Source organism: Xenopus laevis, chromosome 6S (assembly GCF_017654675.1).
Source record: "Xenopus laevis strain J_2021 chromosome 6S, Xenopus_laevis_v10.1, whole genome shotgun sequence".
Classification (NCBI taxonomy): domain Eukaryota; kingdom Metazoa; phylum Chordata; class Amphibia; order Anura; family Pipidae; genus Xenopus; species Xenopus laevis.
Window position 1 is genome coordinate 45,122,200 of NC_054382.1, and position 24,868 is coordinate 45,147,067.

The 24,868-nt window shown below is 39.2% G+C and overlaps 1 protein-coding gene across 2 annotated transcripts in view; it reads right to left on the reverse strand.

Annotated features, from left to right (window-relative positions):
- mrpl3.S (mitochondrial ribosomal protein L3 S homeolog) overlaps positions 1-13,673 on the reverse strand; it is a 51,285-nt gene extending 37,612 nt beyond the window's left edge. Inside the window, 4 exon segments of one of the 2 annotated variants that reach the window (NM_001094699.1) lie at positions 6,750-6,848; positions 8,762-8,853; positions 10,240-10,421; positions 13,436-13,650. In NM_001094699.1, coding sequence (NP_001088168.1) covers positions 6,750-6,848; positions 8,762-8,853; positions 10,240-10,421; positions 13,436-13,515 — 453 coding nt within the window. In that variant the 5' untranslated portion in view covers positions 13,516-13,650. 2 annotated transcript variants of the gene reach the window in all.
- Positions 13,674-24,868: the final 11,195 nt, after the last annotated feature.

The following is a 24,868-nucleotide window of genomic DNA, read 5'->3' on the forward strand; positions in this document are numbered from 1 at the left end:
AGCAATTTAGAAAACTGCCTGTGGTGTCACACTTGGATAATCCCATTTATTAGGAGAGGTCTCATAAAAAAAAATTCTACTACATGCTAAAGGGAAAATATGTCGTCACACGTTTGCAAAAATAGCATAAAACGCCTTATGTTAGGATCAAAACCTGTAACTAAATATTTAAATAGGTTTTTACTTTTTTATTTCTTAAGATAAAGAATATATGGTTAGAAATTGCATGGTTTGCTTGCATGGAGATTTTAAATTCATTTTGGCAACAAAGAAATGCTCAAAGAGAAATACATTTTAGTTAACATTTAGTACATTAAACCCCATTCTTATGCTTCTCAGGGGACAGTGTCAAACAATGTAAATTCCAGGAAACCATAAAATACCGGTAAATTAAAAAAAAAACACCACTTGCCTGTATGGGACAGTGATACAATGACGTTCATTTTGGCATCAAAACTTAAAATAAGGGGGCATAAAATCAGGGTTCTACTGTATGTTATAAAAATACCATATTCCTAGCAATTGACCAATTGGTTTTATTACCAAAAATTACAATACCAAACTGGAGAGCGGCTATACAAAAAAGCTAAATGGGAAAAACCTCAAAAAAATTAAAACCAACTGCAAATTGTCCCATAAAATGTGATAGTGCACTTCAGCATTAAACATGATTTCAAAGCTCACTCAAAACTAAAACTATATAACAATCGAAAAAAAAACGTATTAAATTCTTGAAATACTTCAAGGCGCAGATTTAGCAAGGGTCGAATAGTACATTTGAATTAAAATTTTTGAGTTTCAAAATTCAAACATTGGAATTTGAATCCCCCTATTCAAATGTTAGATTTATTACACTTGGCCATGGAAACAGTCCTAATTCCAATATGCCTTCCTGACATTTAAGTTTTCTTTCTGAGAAAAACGTTATTTGTATGAAACTAAATGGGATTCGAATTTTCGGGTTGGAACTATTAGATTGAATATTAGACATTTAATTTTTTTCTTAAATAACCTCCCAGTCGAATTTTGAGTATGTTCGAGTAAATAAATAAAATCGCATGAATTCGAAATTCGACCTTTGATAAATGGGTCCATATTTTGTGAAATGTCTTTTGGGTAGCTCTGGCTTGGGTAGGTTCTGTTGAAATGTTCCATATGACTAAAAGTAAAGCCAAGGGAGAACATTACAGTCTTTGTTTTGAAGATTTGTCTGATTTGAAAATATCTCCAATTTCTCTGTTGTCTGTTTATAAAAAAAACCATAGATTGTTTTCATTGAAAACTGGCAAAATTATGTTTTGCGCCAGCCCTCTTTGCTCACACTTGTGATTAACAATGGATATACAGCACCTTTATTAGAATTATTGGTTCTGACTGCTGACCATTGCCAAAAAAGTCCTATAAAAGATGATGTTGGAATCCTGGTGAGGTCAGATAAATATTTGATGCCCTAGGACAGGGCTTTCCAACTGGCGGCCCGAGGCCCCCCCCCTCCACATGAAAGTCTGCCTGCTGTGTCTGTTTACCATGTGTAAAATTTACAAGGTGTCACTACAGAGATTAATTGGCCCCTGAACTGTTTAAACCTCAAATTCAATCTGTAATCCCCTGCATTGTTCACACATATAATCCTCCTGCATAGTTCACACTTGTAACACCTCTATTGTTCACACCTCAAAGCCTTGTACTGTTCACAGATGAGACCCAGACTGAAACTGCCCACATTGTTCACCTGTTCACACTTCATACAAACTGCTAAAGGGGCACCAGCACTGTGTCACTGTATTTAGCTCATATTAGAGTGGTCCTGATAGGCTTCCCTGTCTGCTGCTCTACTCTGCCTTCCCTATACTCCCTGTGTGTGCCATACTCTGTCTGCCCTATGCTCCCTGTGTGTGCGCGCGCCATACTCTGCCTGTGTGCCTTGGGCTGCCTGTGGAAAATAAGCATGGTTGGGTTTGTTCTGGGGATTTGTGTGCATTGTGTAATCAAGTGCTGGGGGGTGCTGTGTTATCCACATTGGAGGGTGAGTGATGAGTGATATACCTGCAGTGAGCACCAACCATTTAGTTTTTTGGTGTGATACCACAATTAATGTGGGTATGGTCTTGTTGTAGCATGGGTGTGGTTTAAAGTGGGTGTGGTTTAAAAACGGAGTGGCCAACACTGGCTTCCATTATTGGCCCTGCACCATGAAGGCCATAATTTCCAGTCAGCCAGACCCTGGATGCAAGTGCTTTTACAATTGGGCATGGGGCATGGGGTCAAAGTAAATGATCCCTAAACTATTTAAATTTACAAAAGAGGGGGATCTTTTGTTGAAAGTTTTGGAGTGAGAAGGATTGTTTTTTGCTTCAGGTATTTATGGCTAGGGTCAACAGTGGCTGGAAGTAGCCTCCCAGCTGTCAAACTACGATAGGGGAGATGTTTATGGCCTTATAGACACCACCAACAAAACAGATAAATTGGGCTAGCATACAGGACACAGGGACAATGGGGACATACCAAAGCGGTGGGTGGGAAAAGAGGCCTATGTGGAAGTAACCAAAGCAGCTTGAATCACATTTCTGTCAAGGCGAGTGTCAGGAGCGGCAAAGGTATCAAAATGGTACAATTAGAAAATGAGTGAACCAAGGTCAATGTAGCTGCTTTTCAAAGCTGTTCCGCTGATGCTTGGTTTCGGAAAGCCCAGGATGTACTCACACCCCTGGCTTGTTTGGAGGTGTGCTGTATAGGCTCTTTGAATAGCTAATTTTATTGAGCAGGAGATGGTCGCCTTGGTGGCTGGAGCTCTCTGGTGTGGTCTAGATGGAAGAATCAATAGTGAATCTGACTTGCAGATGTCACACACTCTGTGTAAGTAGAATTAGACTTAAGAGCCCGGACTGGGTCTTAAGTGTGAAAGTCAATTCCTGGTGACAATCAGAAACGACCTTCGGCAAAAGGATGGGACCATGCGAAGGACTGCCCTGTAGTGATGGAAGACAAGGTAGGGAGATTTGCATGAAGGTGCACTTAACTCTGAGACCCGCCTCGTTGAGGCAAATCGTAAGGAGAAAACGGTTTCCCAGGTGAGCCATGGAAGAGAAACGGATCCCAGTGGCTCAAAATGAGGATGCTGTAGTGTGCGTAACACTAAAGTGAAGTCCCAGATGGGAACAGGTGCTCGTACTGGGGGAGCTATATGAGTAACCCCCTGCATGAATGTCTTTATATCAGGTAGTAGCACTGCGTCGCTGGAAAAGTACTGATAGCACCGATACTTGTGACTTGAGGGAACTAAAACTCAATCCCATGGAGAGACCCTCTTGAAGGAAGTCCAAAATATTGACGGTAGGTAGACCAGACCCTGTGGTAGGTCTTGGCTGAAACTGGTTTTCAGCTGTGTACATTGTACATGTGTACATGGGTGGTCTGTAACTACTCTTGGAGTAGGGATTTCCTTCTCCAGTTGGTGAGAATATTCCTGGAGACCCCTGAGGTGGTATTGAGCGAATGGTACTGCCTCTATGGTGGAGACAATGTCCCCCAGTACCTTCATGCAGAACTTTGCTGTGTGGAGTGGCTTTTGAAGAAGCGACTTCACTAGCGACTGGAGATGAAGTATCTTCTCCTGAGGGAGATCTGCTTCATCCGAGTGTTGAACTGCATCCCAAGGAATAACATGAATTGGCTGGGCATCAAGGATGACTTCTTTATGTTTAAAACCTAGCCGAATTTCTATAGTAGGTCCATGGTTATGTTGAGGGATTGCTGAGCCTCCGAGAAGGAGGGTACCTTGATCAGGAGATCGTCCAGATAAAGTTTCGGATCGCCACAGTAGTTGCGGCTATGATGTTTGTGAAACTCGAGGGGCCAATGTAAGGCCGAAGGGAAGGCTTGTGAATTGATAGTGGCAATTTTGGAAAGCAATCTCATGTATTTCTGATGCGGAGGGAAAATGGGTACATGTAAGTACGCGTCTTATGTATATGGTTATGCTTCCTTTATGTCGGGAGAAATTAGAGATTGTCCTGGGGACATCACTGCGATGACCGATCTGAATGATTCCATCTAGAAACTTCGCGGCAGAATTAATTTGTTTTAACTCTTTTAGATCCAAGATGGGGCGGATTGACCCATCCTTTTTGGGTACTACAAAAGGTTGGAGTAATTGCTGTTGAAACATTCTCCGGCGGGTACGGTTATGATCACCTCTGCGAGGAGGAGGCTGGAATGATGTCTAGGAATGCTGATCATTTGTCCGGCTGTTGTGGCAGTCTGGACATGAAAGGCGATGTGACGGGAGGGAGTAGACCAAGTGTCTTGAACAAAAGAAAACCCTGCTTGGTAAAAGATCTTAATCTCCTCCCTAATAGTTTAGTGTCTGCTAGAGACAGGACACGGTCATGCGGAGGTGGACTTGTCTTAGTAGGGTGCTTATGGTTCTGCCAGAGTGATCCCTGCTTACTTCCAAAGCGTCCCCAGCCTGCAAAGCCTTAAAGGAGAGGATCTTGTACTCTTGGCCACGAAAAAACTTCCCCCTACGAAAAGAGGAATGTGTTTTGGGTTGTGGTAGCAAGATACTCTTGCCCCATTACTTGGCAAATGATCTTATCCGAGTTACACCCAAAGAGACACTTGCCCTTGATGGGAATGGCAGAAAAACCCCAGCTGACTATAATTCCATCCAGGGGGATCTGCGGGCCGCGAATGCAAGTGTTGACCTGGTGACCTGGGCATCTCCTAGCGAAACTCTACACAAGAAAAAACTTTTGCTTCCTTGATCTGGGAAGCCCATTGGGAGAGCTCGCGAAAGGTTCCCCGGAGGCGATGGCAGTGATGAATCAGACCAGGACTGCATAGAGCTGCTGACCCCTGCTATGGCTAAGACAGGACGTAGAGAAAAGCCCCAGGCTGAGAACACGGATCATAGAAGGCTCTCCAATTTCTTGTCCATGGAGTCTCTGAAGGAGGAGGTATAAGGGACTGGGAGGGCTGTATTCTTGGAAAGCCGGGAGACTGGTGCGTCCACTGAGAGTGGGGGTGACCATTTGTCAGTGAGCTCGGAGGAAAATGGTAAAGCTTCTGGAAGCGACGGATTGCTTGAAAACTTCTCTCTGGAGTATCCCTGTCGGAGATTGAGGTTTTCCCTTTGATAAGCCTGGTTTACCTGAGAGGCAATAGCCTCTGGGGATACATAGCTATGAGATGTAAGTTTTTTTGTTTTTTTTTACTTGAGACATAGGGGGTCATTGTGCCCCTAAATGTTTGCAGCACATGTCTAGGAAACTCTTCCCCTTGTTTTAATTTTAGCTGGAACAAAGGGGCTGTCACTAGGTGCCTCAGACATAGTATTGGCAGTGAGGGGAGACCTAGTATCAGACAGGTCTCTAATGAGGTACCGTCTCAGCTTGACACTGGACTTCAGACTTACAGGACATGGGAGGAGAAGCAATCTGCTTCGGAGTGGCTGTCACTACCAGCAGCACCCGTCAGAATCACCCTGCCCGCTTTTGCTCGGATACTACCTCCGTGAGAGAGAGGAGCAGTCGGGATACCTGCCATGGCATTCTCAGCACTTCCAAAATGGCACCTGTATGTCAGAGAGTGCGAACTCTGAGCGCGCGGTGTGGTACCAGAGAACGAGGAAGTATGCTTGGCGTATGCTCCATGGATTGCGCAACGTCGCTCCCTTCCTCCATGCGGCTAGACTGCCCGCTAGTGCCCCACTGACTCCACGCTGCCGTGAGGCAGTTTCCCTAAGGAGAGATTTTTGGTGTTTCCAAAATGGCGCCTCTATCCTAGGGGACGCGTATTCTCTGCACTTCTGCTGGGAGCAGGGTTGGAGAATAGTGACAGAGCCCAGACCCATCCCCGAGTAGGGGAAGGGAGGTATACCCCAAAGAGGGAAGGGGAGTGAGTACTCTGGGGTATACCTCCTCTGTCTTCCGGCCAGCTTCCTCTTCACCTGCAATAAAGGAGAAGGTAGTCAGGCTGGATGGTCTGTGCTATAGCACTTGAGACCCCGGAGACAGTCCCACGCTGGAGGATGCCAAAGGGGTTCCTCTACTCAGTGTAGAGGTCCTGGTCATCCCCTGGTGTCAATAGCTGACTGAGAATAAAAATAATAAACAGGTAGACATTATGTCCTATCCTCCTGAGGACAAAATTAATACTGAGCTAAGCTCTGCCTGCTGGGGGTATAGCCAGTAGGGGAGGAGCCAGTTTCTCTTTCTTCTGTTGTGTCCTGCCTCCTAGTGGTACTAGCTATGCCCCATTGTCCCTGTGTCCCCCAAGATGACTAAGAGAAAAATACTTTTGAGTGATAATTGAAAAACTTCAGAGACTATTTACAGTTTTACATCATTATAATAAAAAAATGTTAAGAATTCAACATCTAATAAAACATCTAAGGAGCAGAGAGAGCAAACTAGAAATCCCATTCATCTTTGATCATAAACTGCACACATTTTTGCACAAACATTTTAGGCTAAAACACTAAGCAAATATTACACAACAATTACATCCACACGGTAAAATAAATGGCACACATATATTAAAAGTAACATGTGGGAAAAAAACAAATATGTTTAACTTGTGTTCTCATATTTTACATCAAAGATAATGGAGAAATAAGATATGCAAAAAAGGGTGCAATTGCTGTATAGTATTCCTCTTCTACATGAGCACAAAATAGCAAAATCAACCACTCTGCTTGAATACAAAAAGCATACTAGTGTAAAAGGAAGAATTTAATTGGCACTCACATAAAAAGGTGATACATTTTTTCCTCCTACAGTAAGAGATGACGTTTTTCCATCAAATTCTTCCTTAGGTGTATATTTGATAACATGACAATCACGAACCTTAAAAGGGAAAAAAAAACTTTTTTAAATTTACAGATAGAAAAAGCATAGAAAAGCATAGAAAGGTATACATTTATGGTCTTTTAAAGAACTGTAGCAACCAAAAACACATACAGGTATATCCTTGATAAAGTTCCCAAGCGGAACTGAAACGTTGGATGCAGCATGAAGTGAAATACAGATAAAGCACATTGAAACACAAACCTGGAGTGCTGGTTCCTCTTTTTGATTATATACAAATATTAACCATGCACCCAGGAAGCAAGTAGTAAGAGTGCGGACACTTCCTAGTGTGTATGTGTGTTTCGGACCCACCATTATCCTTGATAAAGGTCCCCAAGTGGGACCGAAACGTTGGACAATGCTGTGTTACAGATAAAAACACTTTAATTCACCTTTACTAGAGTGTGCTGATCCCTGCATTGAATATATATATATATATATATATATTTATTTATTTATTTATTTATATCTGTTTAAACTCGGGTGCAAGGTAAAAAACTTACAGCAACACCGAGATACTTTGTGAAAAAATAATTCAAATGTATTAAAAATGCATGAACAGCCATGCATTTTTAATACACTTGAATTATTTTTTCACAAATTATCTCGGTGTTGCTGGTCTTTCTTGTACTATATATATATATATATATATATATAAGAAAAAGTTTGGGTACCCCTTGCAGCCTGCATAATAATTTACTCCACTTTCAACAAAAAAGATAACTATGTCTTTATGTCTTTCATTTCACTGGAACATCTGGGGTGTTTTGAAAACAAAGATTTTTAGTGAAGTAGTATTCATTTGTATGAAATTAAATCAAATGTAAAATCTGGCTGTGCAAAAATGTGGGTACCCTTGTAATTTTGCTAATTTGAATGCATGTCAATACTGATTAATGGCAAAACCAAATTGGTTGGATTAGCTCGTTGAGCATTGAATTTAGGCAGGCGTGTCCAATCATGAGAAAAGATATTTAAGGTGGCCAATTGCAAGTTGTGCTTCTGTTTGACTCTCCTCTGTAGATGACAGCATGGGACCCTCAAAGCAACTCTGAAAAGATCTGAAAACAAAAATTGTTCTACTGGTATCATGGTTTAGGGGAAGGCTACAAAAAGATATCTCAAAGGTTTAAACTGTCAGTTTCAAGGAATGTAATCAGGATATAGAAGGCCACAGGCATAGTTGCTGTAAAACCCAGGTCTGGTAAGACAAGAAAAATACAGGAGCGGCATATGCGGAGGATTGTGAAAATGGTTACAGACAACCCAAAGATCACCTCCAAAGACCTGCAAGAACATCTTGCTGCAGATGGTGTATCTGTACATCGTTCCACAATTCAGTGCAATTTGCACAAAGTACATCTGTATGGCAGGGTGATGAGAAAGAAGCCCTTTCTGCACTCACACCACAAACAGAGTTGCCTGTTGGCAAAAGCTCATTTAGACAAGCCACAGTCATTTTGGAACAAAGTGCTTTGGACTAATGAGACAAAAATTTAGTTATTTGGTCATAACAAAAAGTGCTTTGCATGGCGGAAGAGGAACACCGTATTCCAAGAAAAACACCTGCTACCTACTGTCGAATTTTGTCTTGTTAAAGTTGAGTATCGGATAAATTCAACCCAATATCAACAAATTCTTCAGGATAATGTTCAAGCATCAGTCACAAACTTGAAGTTATGCAGGGGTTGGATATTTTCCAACAAGACAATGACCCTAAACACACAAATCTACAAAGGCATTTATGCAGAGGGGGAAGTAAAATATTCTGGAATGGCTGTCACAGTCCCCTGACTTGAATATCATCGAAAATCTATTTTACGCAGGCTGCCCATACAGGCTGCCCATACAGGCTGTTCATGCTCAGCAAAATTATTTAGACAAACTCAAAGATCAAAATAATTCCTTACCTGTAGCATGGTAACTGCATGTTTCTCACCAGATTTAGTCCATATCGGCATCATCCCTAACTTCACTGCAATCAAACCAACCCTGTTGGAACCTGGTGGATGAATATAAAGAGCAAGATGAGAACAAAAAGCCTCCTGAAATACTCTTCTATCATGCTTCCTATCATTTCAGTCCAGAGGTCCACAGTTTAAAGGGTTAAGTCACCTTTAAGTTAACCTATCATCAGTTATAAAATATACTATTTTTAAATTGGTTTTCATTTTCTATTTTGCATAGTTCCTGAATTATGTATTTTGTTTTGAATTATCTGCTTCTTTATAGATTTGAAATAGGGGGGTCACTAACCCTGGCAGCTAAAAAAGAACTGCTCTACAAGGCTACAATAATATTGATATTGTTACATTAATTATCTTTCTATTCCAGTTTCTCAATCGAACCACTAGGGTTATTTGCCCCAAGCAACCAGATAGCTGTTTAAATTCCAAACTGGAAATAGGAATGCCCCCAGAGGTTATACAAGCCATTCACAGTCTTGGGACCTGGGGTTTTCTAGATAAGGTGTCTTTCCATAAGACAAAGTCTGCTAAAAATAATAAAAATTAAACAAAACCAATAGGTTTGTTTTGTCTCCAAAAAAGATTCATGACTTGGGGTCAAGTACAAAGTACTTTTCTATTATTACAGAGAAAAAAAAAATAATTTCAAATTATTTGATTAAAACAGTGTTTGAGAGATGGCCTTCCCATAATTTGAAGCTTTCTGGATAATGGATAAATGCTTTTCTTTATACGTAACAGCACTAATACACACACAGCATTTATACAGTGTCTACTTTATTAAAAAGCTTGTCTTTACAATGGAACACAACATAAAATATGTAGGGTTTTGGGAGCAGTTTCACAAGAATATATAAACCCTCTGTAAACAGATTCCACACAACAGAAATTACATAACATCATATACTGAAATAAACATATAGAATACAGGTATGGGACCTGTTATCCACAATGCGCAGGACCTGGGATTTTCCAGATAATGGATCTTTCCGTAATTTGGATCTTTATACCTTAAGTCTACTAGAAAATCATGTAAACGTTAAATAAGACCAATAGGCTGGGTTTGCCTCTAATAAGGATTAATTATATCTTAGTTTGGATCAAGTACAAGGCACTGTTTTATTATTACAGAGAAAAGGGAAAACATTTTTAAAAATTTGGATTACATGCATAAAATGGAGTCTATGGGAGTCTTTCCATAATTCAGAGCTTTCTGGATAACAGGTTTCCGAATAATAGATCCCATACATGTACTAAGAGGATTTTGGAAGACTTTTTCTCTGGTGTCTTTTTGTTCTGTTTTTACAGTGTAAAAAGATACAGTCCACGGATTTAGGAGTTCTGTGTGGATCAAACAAGCACTAATATTTTATCGGACTCTTCTAAACAGTTGCATATTTCTGAAAATCTTTACCACCTACCAGGTTCCCATGACTTTATGGGCCAAGGTTCATCTTTTAGAGGGCATAGCTTGCTTGCTGTTTGAGCGTTATACTCTTCTGCAGTCAAGTGCTTTAGAAATTGTTTGTTTTCTTCAGAGAGGTGTTCATCCCACCAGGTGCTGCTCTGGATACCTCTAGCTATAAACACACAGGGGATATTTCTGTAATGAAAAGCACAGAAGCAAGTTATTAGATTACTAAGGCACAGAACATTATCACTAAAAAAGCAAGCATCAGATGTTACAGTACAGTGCATGTGCAGTAAATTCTGATCTGGAGTTTGTGTGTGACTGAATACTAACTTATTAAAATAGAAGGAAAGGTAAACTCTTGGGGGGGTGTCACGTTTTTAGGCACCCCTTGTGATACTATTTGCTTTCCTACTACACCAGGAAAACTCTTCTATCAAAACAAAGGGCCAGAAGGGGTACTGTTCGATAGCACATTATCTTTTGTCATACTAGATTTTCCAAGGGCCAGTTGTACTAGGGAGCATGCACAGTAGAGAAATATTCCACACTGCACACACACTAACTCCAGTCCAAGACTGAAAAGCCTGAAAAGTTGGTGGTGCAGTGCTCAGCAAACAGTGCCCTAGTGTGTTGTTTGAAGAAGAGAAGAACCAGCCCGGTGTACCTTGTAATGGCCTAGCTAGGATATCTGAAGGGTTCTTAACAACTTGGAACCATTGAGTGAATTTATATTTTCTTATACTTTAATACTTAATACTTTAGTTGTACATAAAATATCCATTTTACAATTATATAAAGTCACAGGGGCTTATTTATAAACACTGGGAACATTTGTACCAAGGCAGTAACCCTGTGACCAATAAGTGACTATTTTTTTTCAGTCAGCTGTAGGTGGAACAATGAAAGAAAACATTTGATTGGTTGCCATAGGTTACTGCCAAGCTGCAAATTTGGCCAGGGTTTATTAACGAGCCCCACAATACTTATAATTACAATAATTTGTACATCATAATGCCTATTTAATGGCACAGGAGAAGCAAGACCTAACAGATAAAACTTCAGTCTGCCTAGACCTCCTTGTTCTTTGGATCTAATTTTGTCCCCGAACATACAGTGGTGTTCGAAAATTTGTGAACCCTTTAAAATTTGCTACATTTTTATAAGAATGTGAACAAGTCAAACAAGTCTAAAGAGTAGATTAAGAAAACCTATGAATACAAATGAAACAGATTATTATATTTGGCCATGTATTTATTGAAAAAAATGACAATAAAATTTCTGTGAGTGGCAAAAGTTAGTGAATCAGTTTTCACTTATTTTCAATCAGTATTTGGTGTGACTCCCTTGAGCAGCAATAACTGCAACTGAACTTTGCAGTAAATGTTGAACAGTCCTGCACATCAACTGAGACATTTTAGCCCATTCCTCCATACATAACAATTTGAGTTCTTGTCATGCTGGTGGTTTCCTCACATTAACCATGACTTTGACTTGGCCATTCCACAACAATGACTTTATTCTTCTTCTAGGACGACTTGTGTGTTTAGGAGTGTTGTCTTGCTACAGGAGCCACTGTCTCGAGAGTCAGTTCACAGACAGATGTCTTAACATGTTCCTTTAAAATTTTCCGGTAAAGTTCAGAATTCGTTATTCCATCAATGATGGCAAGTTGTCCAGGCCCCGCATAATGGGCACAATACAGAACACTCCCACCACCATGTTTCACAGATGGGATAGGGTTTTATGCTGGAATGCAGTGTTTTTCTTTCTCGAAATGTAACACTCCTCGTTTAATCCAAAAAGTTCTATTATGGCTTCATCCGTCCACAAAACATTCTACCGGTACCTTTCTGGCTTGTCCACATGATCTATAGCAAACTGTAGACGATCAGCATTATTTTGGGGGAGAGCAGTAGCTTTCTCCTTGCTACCCTGCCATACACACCATTGCTGATGGTGGACTCATGAACATCAATATTCGCCAATGTGAGACAGGTCTTCAGCTGCTCAGAAGTTGCCTCGGGTTCATTTGTAACCTCTCGGACTATTAGACGCCTTGCAGTTGGAGTTATCTTTGATGGTTGACCACTTCTGGGTAGGGTAACAATGGTCTTAAATTTCTTCCATTTGTACACAATCTGTCTGACTGTTGATTGTGGAGTCCAAACTCTTTAGGGATAGTCTTGTAATCTTTTCCAACTTTATGGGCATCAACAACTCTTTTTTGGAGGTCCTCAGACACCTCCTTTGTTTGCGACACGATACACATCCACAAATGTGATATATGTGTGATCTGGTTTTGCCGAATCCCTGATGTTTAAATAAAACTCATCAATAATTTACCTTCAAATTATATGATAATCTTAAGTATTAACTTTTACCACATGTAGATATGTTATTGGATCTTTTTTTTTTTCAATAAACACATGACCAAATATAAGAATTTTTATTTCATTTGTTTAACTAGGTTTTCTTCATCTACTTTTAGAACTTGTTTGAAAATCAGATGATGTTTTGGTCACATTCATATAAAAATGTAGAAAATGTTAAAGGGTTCACAAACTTTCAAGCACCACTGCATATATTTATATATGCATACACACATAGGTCTATTTATACACACAAGCATATGTAATATAGTCTATGGTGACTTAGGGCACATTTACAAGGAAAGCAATCTTAAAAATACATATTTCAAGATCTTTATGTATTACAAAATCATTAAAAAATTCATCACTTTGGTCAGTGCAATTTGTTTTTGCCCTGAATAGTGTAATATTCTTTTCAGAAAATGTTAAATGTTAATATTTGTGTGCTTTTCAAAATAGACTCTTTTGTTTTATAGGTCTACATACATAAATGTGACATATCTGACAAGTCACTGATTAGAATGAAAACTGTAAAAACACACAGGGTTGAAAGCTGCAGAGTGAAAGCACACCCAGAGAAAATGCACATCATATGTAGACACAGGAATCTAAACTTTGATGTTTCCTTTTCATTCCCATAGTTGTCATTGTTTGGCCCTGTCTTTCAATCCAATTTCCAGTTCATTATAAACATCTTTTGATAATATTTACACATAAGTTTGCTGCTATTAGACAACGCAGTATCACTCAATTGTAATAATGTTATACAAAAATAAAACGAGCATCCTTCGATTTTAAGACATAGCAGCAGATCATAGTGCCCCTCTCACTCACCTCTCTGTGCCTGCTGTGATACGGCTCAGCAGCTGCTTCCGCGCACTGCACAGTAACCTCCAACTCAAGCCCACCGCCATCATCACCCGGAGGGTGTTAACCCCGATAACCTCCTCTCAGAGTAGTGCCACTATTTAGTACTCTGCTCGTCCTCTGCTCAAGCATGGGAATGTCACTAGCCGCTTCCTGGTCCGTTCCATAACGTGCAGTTCCGGAAACAGTAGACTAGTGAGGAACAGTTCCGGCTCCTTGCAAGTCGACAGAAATAGTTCCAGGAAATAATTATATCTATCACTCTCCTTTATATGTTCTTCGATCGCATTAATGAGTATAGTTACATATGCTTGACATTAATACTCGCTATATACAAAACCAATGAATAGGGGAATGCAGGTATTGACTTTTTTGACACCGTTGTCGTTCACTGCGCAATGTGACAGCTGCTACAGCTTTATTATAAATAACTAATATTGTGCATTTCTTGAAGGGAATACACCGGACAAACAATTTACTACAAAGCGACTTCTCTTTCTTTCCAGTTAATACTGTGTCGGTGTCAGTATTCCCCTGACGATCACTTGAATAATTGCCCATATTATAATCCATGTTGTACTGTCTGGGTTGTCAGTATAGCGGTGTATGCACTACTTTACAAAGACAACCGATATATTTACACATTAAAAACAAGTATGTAATAAATGCTATGTGTTTTTAATCAAAGTTGGAATGAGGTCCTTGTCCTAAAGAACTTACAACGTGGTAGTAGGATCATCATACCTCCCAACATTTTGGAAGTAAAAAGAGGGACAAAAATTTTTTTTCCGCACATAGCGCAGCAATTTTTTTGACCACACCTCTTTCTGTGGCCACACCCAATAATTACCATGTTTGTTTTACAAAATTTGTCAGGTTATGAAAGTTTGAAAATATTTCTCCTTATCTAAACTGTGTTTTTGTGTCTCAAAATTGTTACAAAGTATCTTATTTGCACCTGTTAGCTGTTCTGGGCTTTCTGCTAAAAGCCAATTAAGTGAAAAACTGTTTCTTTTTCTGGCTGTTCAGTGCAGAGAAAATAGGGACTTTCCAGTACAAATGAGGGACTGCGGGTTGAGCTGTCAAAAGAGGGACTGTCCCTCCGAAAAAGGGACAGTTGGGAGCTATGATGGTATAATGTTTTTATGTTATATAATATGCTTGGGCTTCCTTGTTCTCGAGGTGCCAGCATTATAAGTACTCGCCGGTGGGTAAAGGATGGGCATCTGGACTAGGGTTGCCACCTTTTCCAGAAAAAAATACCGGCCTTCCTATATATTTATCTTTTTTTCCTATTAATAACATTGGTATCAACCATAATTTTTACTGGCCAGGTGGCAACCCTAACCTGGACCCGCCTATCTATGAATCGTGTGTCAAAGTGCTGCTGGCATGCACATAGGGTTGCCACCTTTTCTGGAAAAAAAATACCGGCCTTCCTATATATTTATCTTTTTTCCATATTAATCAACCATCAAATACTGGCCAGGTGGCAACCGTACATGCGCGCTGTAAAATCTCCACCTGCCCAGTCGTCCACGATAACTGTTATTGCGGCTCCGATAGCCCCGAAAGGGTTGCAGGCTCAGGTCCGATCACACCTCCCGCACCCCTGAAGTTACGCCAATGCTTAGGGTTCAATGCCCACATATTTTTACCATTTGCTTGGGGTACCCGTGCTTTCATCATGTAATGAAATCGTGATGGCATTACCTATTTGTCTCATTGCAGTGTGCTGGAAATGCTATTTGAATTTGTCTCCCTTTTTATCAGGTGCTGAGGATACTATTACATTAGCCATTGCTTTGGACAGGGCCAGGGTAATTTAACTTTTGGGAAGGCCCTGAACGGAAGGTGATCAAAGAGAGGTAATAAAGTGCTAAGGAGAAAAGTGATTTCAACTAAATTCTATTCAACAATGGTTTTTGCAGTCAATACACACTCCTCTATATTGGCCTCATGCACCAAATTGGTGGTTTTATCTGTATTGCCAAATAAGGTGCAAAGTACAGTACAGACATTTACAAGGAAGGTCTGAAATTAAAATTTTACATTGTGTGTTGCACATTCATGAACCAAAAATGTTACATTACAACAGTGTGGATGAAATGTTTGCATCTTATGCATTTCACTTGCTTGATAATCTAGATAATCTAATGTGTAACAGTAGAGGCATTAACTACACATTTATATTTTCTGGTACAGTATTTAAAAAATAATATTACTGTATTATGAAAAGATTTTTCATTTTTTTTTGGTAGGGGGGATCATAATTAGTCCTAACTTTGTTAAGGTACTTTCTAATTGATGTGTGAACTTTGTGTAAAAAGTAGAAATGGACAACATTTGTCCTATACTAGTGATCCATTGAAACTTGAAGTATTCCTTGCCTGGTTTAGTAAAGGTGGAATTATGAAAGCAAATAGAGCATGGGTTAAAAGGTGCTGCTTGTAAAGTGCAACAGTGCAATTGTCTTTGTTTTTTTACTCACAGTGCAGCATTTCTTCCCAGAATTTCCAATTTGTACATATATTACAATACCTAAAAGTATGCCTGACAACCCCATTAGAGTAATGTAATAATAGTGGCTAAGCTTTTGGGTATAAGCAATAGCAACCTACCAGTTGTTAAATGTTTGGTCTTAAACAGGTGACCAGCAATTTTTAGCTGGTTGCTATTGTAGGGATGTGAAAATCTTAGACACCCTTACACTTTACAGTCAGGCACATCCCTAGTAATATGGACAGCTCAGTGGGTCCTTATGGGGACCTTGTGCTTATGTAACCCCTGCAGTTCACACAGTGTACTCTAGAGGCACTGTGCCAGAGTATAAAAGGTTTAGGAACCATGTGCTCTGGGTCCATTGCTTTAGCCCAACCAAGCAGGCTGGAAGGGAATGGGTAGTGCTGACCCTAGGCGCCTTGGCCCTAGTAATTAGACAGCTATACTCGTTTTATAGATCGCTCTAGGAGTGATAGAGAGGTTAATTAGTTGAGCAGCTCAAGGCTCCGCCGAGGAGATTAGAGGGATTAAGATCCCAGGGTATTACTGACCCAGAGTAAGGAACCAAGTGTTGAGATAGGGATGTCAGGAGTTCCCCTAGTCTGCCACTGGAAGATATCCTGAAAACCGGGCAATACCCATCGCATGCTGTCAACTTACTCTCTGCTGTATATTCCCTAGCCTGTGGGGATTCAGCCTATACGTGCTGTGAGTATATGCTTCCTTTATGCTGCTGTGTATGTTCTATACTCCATTGTGGATCAATGTGCTAAATGATCTCTGTGCTATTGTTAAATAAATACTGTTCTTTGTTCAACTGTTAAAGAACTACTGGCGCCCATCATTGTGCTATCGCAATCAGGTTACAGTTACACTACACCCTTGCCTCCACCCCGCTGCGAGAGCTTACCCCTGAGAAAGAGAGCTCATCGGTGGTCTCAGCCCACCAAGGAAAGTAGCTAAACTGTCCTAGCACAAGTCAGTTTAATATAGCGCTACACTATCAATTAGTAGGCCTGGTGCAAACTTTGTATATTATATTATATCTCAGCAGTTACAAGAGATGGTTGTGGGGGTGTAGAAGGTTGTAAATATATTAATACAACTCTTCCTCCATTTATTTTTATTTCATATTGTGTTAGTATGTTTTGAATCAATATAATATTCTAAAAACTATTTTTTTCATGCAAATTTTAATTAGATAAACCCATATTTCTCAAATTACTTACTCTACGAAGCCATGTGACCACTGGTGCCATATTGCTAACTTCAGATAAAAATGTATGAGTGAATGTCAGTCTGAGTGAGTTTACCCTCCCATGTGAGGGCCACATTTAGGGTACTTTGTGCACTGTGCAAAAACTCAGTGAAAGAGTAAGTACAGAGAAAGAGTACAGAGAAAGCAGACCCTGCAGCCGGGCCCCCTGTTCCCCTCTCCATTTGCTCTAATATGTCTTGGTTGCTATATATTACTAGATTTTACATTTTCTCCAAAAGGAGCAGTAAAAAGAGGCGTTGATTGCATTCAGTTCTACAGAAATAAACTTTAGAGGTTGGAAAATTTCTAAGGTCCAAAAGAACACAGAAGAAAATTGTAACACCCTTAAGGGGTAATTCAATTTCCAACCAATGTTCTTTTTTCTGTTTCCTTCAGTGTTGTAAGAAAGACATGATCTTAAGATTTGGTTGTGAAATCAGATTTTCACACAACTTTCTTACTGATTCTTCTATTCTGCCCTTTTCCTATTCCCCTTTCTTCCTAGCAAAAACATAGCAATGTAAATACAAAAATGGAGAACTGCAGAACATCCCTATTTCCTAGGTAGAAGTGTGAGACCTGGCCATGGCACTGAGGCAAAAAATTTGGTTTCAGCAAAGAGAGCTACAGTGTTTTGTTTTCCAACTGCCATTAAGACCTATTGCATATAAGGTCAGATTTTAGTGATTTTTAGAACTTTAGAGGTTTTTCAAACCGTGACTAAACTCACGAACTTTAAAACCATGATTTTATTAAAGGATCCAAAAATAAAAAGTGTGGATGAAAAAAAGTGCTGAACAATGTGCTAAAAAATACCTCAAAAATCTCTAAAATTTTGAGATTTTCAGACAATATCTAGTGGAAAACAAAAACTGAAAATCTCTAAGGGGCCGATTCACTATGGGTCGAATATCGAGGGTTAATTAACCCTCGATATTCGACAAGAAATTAAAATCCTTCGAATATCGAAGTCGAAGGATTTAGCGCAGATAGTTCGATCGAACGATCGAAGGATAATTCCTTCGATCGAATGATAAAATCCTTTGAATCGATTAGGGGAATCGATTCGAAGGATTTTAATCCAACGATCGAAGGAATATCCTTCAATCAAAAAAAGATAGCCAAGCCTATGGGGACCTTCCCCATAGGCTAACATTGACTTCGGTAGCTTTTAGATGACGAACTAGGGGGTCGAAGTTTTTTTTAAAGAGACAGTACTTCGACTATCGAATGGTCGAATAGTCGAACGATTTTTACTTCGAATAGTTCGATTCTAAGTCGTAGTCGAAGTAGCCCATTCGATGGTCGAAGTAGCCCAAAAAAACCTTCGAAATTCGAAGTTTTTTACCTTCGAATCCTTCACTCGAAGTTATTGAATCAGCCCCTAAAAGTCTGAATTGATTTAAAGCATTCCAATAAGTTCAGCACAGCTCCAGTTGACTTCTACAGGACCTCAACAACTTTTACTTGGGGAGGTTTGGCATTAGACGTTTTTGTGGTTCTTACACTTTCAAATTCCTCATTCTTAGACCTTTTTAGAAATACAGGAAAACCACATTTTTTTGTGGAACAATTGGCTATTCGATTGTTAGTAAGTGGGCCCGTTGGTGTTTTCCAGACCACAGTGCTCTGAATGAAATGCAGCAAATGGCAGGGAAGAATTCACCCTGAGACCATCTCTGGGGATTAAGTTGATTTTTAGTATGTTATAGAATTGCTAATTCTAAGCAACTTTTCAATAGACCTTCATTTTTTATTTTTTATAGTTTTTTTTAAATGATTTGCCTTCTTCCGCCAAAGAAATGATTGTGTAATTATTTATGTCTTGTTAAATGAATATATTAAAAGCAATGTTTATCCCATGTTTATTAGTGTGGCTGCTATAGATAAGAAGCCAGTCTTACATTTAGAAGGCCCAGAGGATAGAATGAAACATATCTTGTTTGCTAGAGGGCTGCACAGACTTTCCTCCTGCTAGCTAGGCAAATTTTCAAGAATTCCCTTTCTTTCTAGAAAATCTGATTTAGAAATCAAGACAAAATTATGAAAGGTGTGTGTGTATGACATTAAAGGTGATGTCTTTGAGTCAATTTAGTACAAATTCAAACCGACACTTCTAGGAAAATCATTGGCATTTTATTCACATGATTTGATTTTTTTTACAGCAACATTTCACATAACAGATACATGGAAATCATGGCACTAAAAATTAAGCATTTGGAAAAGGCATTGACATGGGGGATCTTATTTAACAAAATCCATTTTTTTCCAAGTATTTAAAAATAATATAGGGGGAATGTAATTAAAAATTGCAAACAATGTTTTTGAATGTTTAGCGCTGCTTGCAAATATTGCATTTGCTTGCAAATATTAAGTAGCTAAGCAATAGTCAGCAATAAGACCTGCTCTGGAGTTTCATTAAATATTTTGTCACAAAATACACTTTGCGACTTTATTACATACACTGTGAATGTTTGCAAAAGCCATTTGGTTCACAAACTTTGCAAGGAATTCATTGAGTTCTGTAATCAATCTTTAAGGACGAAACATGGTCACTAACATTCACAATGGTCTTTGTGAACATACACATTCCCCCGTATATGTCACACAAGGAGATTAACAGTTGCTATACATTGCTAACTTAATAATCGGGACTTTTTCATTACTGTACTGGTATGGTGAAAACAGTTGTTATTTTTGGGTAAGGCAAGTTGCTGGTCTCAGCATGTTGTTTCAAAAGTTATATTGCTGTAGATTCGGCTCTTCTAATACAGAGAGCGCAATTATGCTCTCTGCACTAGCGTCCTGCCCTCTCTGCCACCCTTTGTGGACCCCCCCTCCCCGGGCTCCCTCCGGTGCAAAAAGGTGAGCGCACAGGGGGGAAGCAGCAACTGCAAGCTGCCTCAGACAGCGGAGGGGCCAGGATCGGCCCTGGGAGAAATGACTATGTGCTATTAGCCTTAACCTTGCATGGCATCAACAAAACCTGAGGTTTTCATATGGATAAAAGCCTATAAATATGTTCCAGCACAGGTAGAAAATTCCACAGAGAATGCTCAGACCGGGAAGTGATAAAATATAAAACAAAATATTCAATGAATAGAAAATAATTGTAGCAAATACATTGTGTGAATATTCTTGATAACAATTCAGGTTTTATGTTTGCAAAATTATTTTTGCAACCAGCTAATTTATTTTGTGTTCATTTTTGTGGACAAAATTTATTTTGTCACCTTTATGTTTGCAGAATGCCTTGTGCTTTGTGACCACAGAAGTAACTGTGTTCAATATAATGCTTACGCTTTGAGCTTACAAAGTATATTTTGAGTTTTAAAATGTGCAAACATAGCTCCATTGTCCTCTATACCAGAGGTTCCCAAACTTTTTTGCACCACAGACCAGTTTAAAGCAAGACAATTTTTCAGAGAACCGGATAGGCTGATGCATGGGTAAAATTCAGGCTTACCAAAAACAGTATTTTTTTCCTTGTCACGATCAGTAGAAATTTTCCTGGGCATTGCATAGCTGTTGTCATTAGGGATGTAGTGAACTGCCGATTTGGTGTTCGCGAACACCGGCAAAAAATGCGAACGTTCGCGAACAGTTCGCAAACTTCGAACACCCGCTAAAATCGTTCGAATCGAACGATCGAAGGATTTTAATCGTTCGATCGAACGATTTTCATTCGAATCGAACGATCGAAGCATTCGATCGAATGCTTTTCATTCATTCAAATGCTTACAATCGTTCGAACGAATGGAAATCGTTCGATTTTTAGCGGTCGAAGGAATTCGAATGGTCGAATGGTCGAACGATTTGTATTCGAATCGAACGCGAACTCAAAATGCGAACGTCGCGCGACGTTCGCGAACATTCGGCGGACGCGAATGGTCGAAGTTTGCGCGAACAAATTCGCCGCGAACAGTTCGCTACATCCCTAGTTGTCATGGACATGGCGCATCAGGGAGCTGAGACTGAAGGTAACTGGGGCCTTTTACATTGTTTTTGCAGCTTTTATAGACTGCAGCCAGGACCAGAGGAGGACCAGTCCAGCACAGCTTAGCACCGGTCCACGGCCCAGTGGTTGGGGCACTGCTTATAACTGCTTATAGATAAAAGAATCTATTCCTGCTGTTACACTGAGATTGCCAGAGCTGTAGAATCTATGGGGCATATTTATCAAAAAAAGTGAAATTAGAGATCGCCACAGTCCACTAGAGTGAAATTCCGCCACTCTCCATTAATTTCTATAGAATTTCGAAAGGCATATTTATCAATGGCTGAGTACAATCTTTGATAAATATGCCTTTAAAATGCCATAGAAATGAATGGAGAGTGGCAGAATTTCACTCTAGTGGACTGTGGTGATCTCTGACTTCACTTTTTGATAAATATGCCCATATGTTTTTCTACACAATGCAACTTGTAAAAAAATATCTGCTTGTTCAGCTGGTACTGAAATGTTCAACATTTATCACATGCAGGTACTCATATGAGCTGTACCCAGACATAACAATTCAAGTCAATATAAGTTGCGTAATGTCGCATAATAGCACATGAAAAACTGCAGCTTGGATCCCGTGATGTCATTGGTTGTGATTAATCGCAAACCAGCAGTAGAGCTGGAACGACATTATACTGTATCAGCATGCTAGCCTACAAACCTGAGATTCAAACTAGGTCCTGGCATTTCAAGTGTAAAGAGGCCAAACAGCCCCCCCCATCCAGGCCCAATAAAATAGTGACTGGCTATGGGCACTTTCATTGGCCAGAATCTACAGATTAAACACACAGGATACAGGCTGACAATTTCCAGACCAATGAAATATGACGTCAAAAGCAGTTTAGTTTAAATTAAAGCATTCCTAGTTTATTTAAACTAAGCTGTTTTTGAGGGTCATATATTGGTGGTCAAGAACAGTACCAGCCTGTATCCTTTAGTGGTATCCTGGTATGGCTCCCTTAGCTGAAAGTCTGTGGCTTGAGCAACGAGACCCACCATATAGTTCCATAATTAAAGGAGAAGGAAAGGTCTTTTAACTTGGGGGTGACAAAAGTTAGGAAATTTGAAGATAGAAGAAGCCGGAAGAGGATCGCTCCGTGGTGCTCACTGGAAGAACCCGGGGGTTCAGATAAATAAATGCGATCACTTGGGGGTGCCTAACTTTTGGCACCCCAAGTTAAAAGACCTTTCCTTCTCCTTTAAGTGATAACAGAATCTACAGAATCTCCAGCCTGCTCCTGATAACAACTTTACGCTTAACATAAAAAAAGCAGACACCACACAAATACATGAACAGGCTCTTAGTTTATTAATAAAATCCAACAATGTAAACATATTATTATTATTTTAAATCTTTTTGTCACAGTTTATATCATCTCCCAGATCTGTTCTATTGCCTCTGGTGCATGTGCAGAGAAAGTGGCAGCATCCAGTGATACCAGAACTCATAACAGTAATCCCTAAATTAAAAAAAGAAAGGACAAAAATCCACATCTGCTTGAGACAAAAAGGCTCAGCCAAACATTGGTCTCTCTAATAAGTATGTGTTATTACATTTCTTTTTGTTTATTCTTATTTACAAGAAAAGCATAGCCAGTTTAAGAAACTCACAAAAATAAATCATGCTAAAGTTCATGAAATATATGTTTCATGCAAAATTGAATCGGATCAAAAAACACAAAAAAGGGATACAAAGTGTCACTCACTGAACTTGACAAGAGACGGAGGTACATTCAGAAATCCAACAACGAGGGTGAACTCATTCAGAGGCTTTGAGGACCAGTTTATACCCGGGAAGAATTGTAAACTTGCTGGTCCAGTTTCGGGGCAGCTTTAGTAAGGTGCAATAGAGAAGCTATAAGGTATGTTTAAAGAACTTTTACATATCTCTGTTTAATCTCTGTAATTATTAAACATGCAAAATGATCAAACTGTATTAATTTATATATATATAAATATAATGTTTTGCATGCAGGGCCTGTAATGCATTTCTTGTAGTGATGCAACATGGAATTGGCCAATAAAGTGAAACTTGAACTGGTTCCATAAGCCTTGTTATTAGGAGTTTATACCACACGATATCCGCATATTACAATTACACTATTTTTATTGTATTTGAAGTCCGTTTGGCAAAAGTATGTCATTTTTAGTTAAAAATACATTCCAGTTCACAAAATGTCTCCCTGTTAATATCGTGTTTAATCATGTCAATAAGCTGATTGTGCTTATTCTTGGTGCTTTATATAAACCAGACAAAGACAAATTACAGTTATGTGCTTCTTTTTCTAGGTTGGGTCACAAGCAGACTTACAATTAAATTTGTTGATGCTGAGATTCAAAGCTCAAGACCATTCAGTTTCCTGCAACTGTCAGTAAGGGAGAATGCTGAAGTTCCCAGCAATGCGTTTGCAGTTCCTGTTAATGCCATACTGGTTGAGTAGAATATATATGGGCCCTACACAAATCAGCTACCTATATCCAAACAGTTGTAAGCCAGGATAAACTATGCCTTCATTTATACACATTTAAGCAAACCAGAACTTATGAATAAAGAATACTACAGCGCATTACTCATTGCATAATATATTGTTGGTAGTGGTGCAGCCATCGGGAAATAAATAGAAGCTATTGCACAAAATTATTGTTGTATTTGCAGATGTGCTGCACAGAGATCACACCATTCCCTGCTTTGTATATCCTTCTATATCCTTTTTTTTGTAGTTCAGAAAATGATAATGTCTGGTTTCAAATATCTTGATGATCTTAGTTCCCCTTCTATCTTTCTTGGGTTAGTATTTATTATATTGCAGACACACATTAAAGGAACGATTCAGCTTAGTTAACTTTTAGTATCTTATAGAATAGCTAATTCTAAGCAACTTTTCAACTGATCTTTATTTTTTATAGTTTTGGAATTATTTGCCTTCTTCCTCTTTACAGCTTCAAATGGGATCACTGTCATCCCATTCAAGAAATCATATGCTCTGTAAGGCTACACATTAATATTTATTGCTACATTTTATTACTTAATATTTCAATCCAGGCCACCTCCTATTCTTATTTCCACCCATAAAAAATAGAAATTAATTGGAAACATCTTTATTTTGGTGAACAATCTGAAAACAACTGAACTGAAAGTGTTTGAAGGTGAACAACCCCTTTAGAGCTGGTTGCAACCACTCCAAGGACATATTTTATAAGAACTACTATAATATGAAAATAGGAAAAAGCCTGTTTACATGGTTAGTCATTTTACAAATAGTGTCCAGGCTGCAGCCTTCAATCTTTTCATTATCACTACTATAAGATGCTTAAAGCTGTGTCAGTCGGTTAATAAAATTTTAAAAAAAAAATCCTCTTTTATCTTTTATCTTTTTTCCCCTTGATCAAACATGCAGCCCTCTGTTGATAGACCGACAGACTGTTGCTGTCTAACCCTACATGTGTTAAAAAAACTACAATGGCAATTCCCTAAAAACAGTTGTTACTTAATTTTCACTACCAACTGGGGCAAAACGTTTGCTGAAACCTAACCTAACCAAATGAATGCTATAGGATTGTGGATATGATGCTACATAATGCTACTGAGTCTGATCTCTGATGTAAAGCCACTGAAAGAACTCAAAAATATACATAT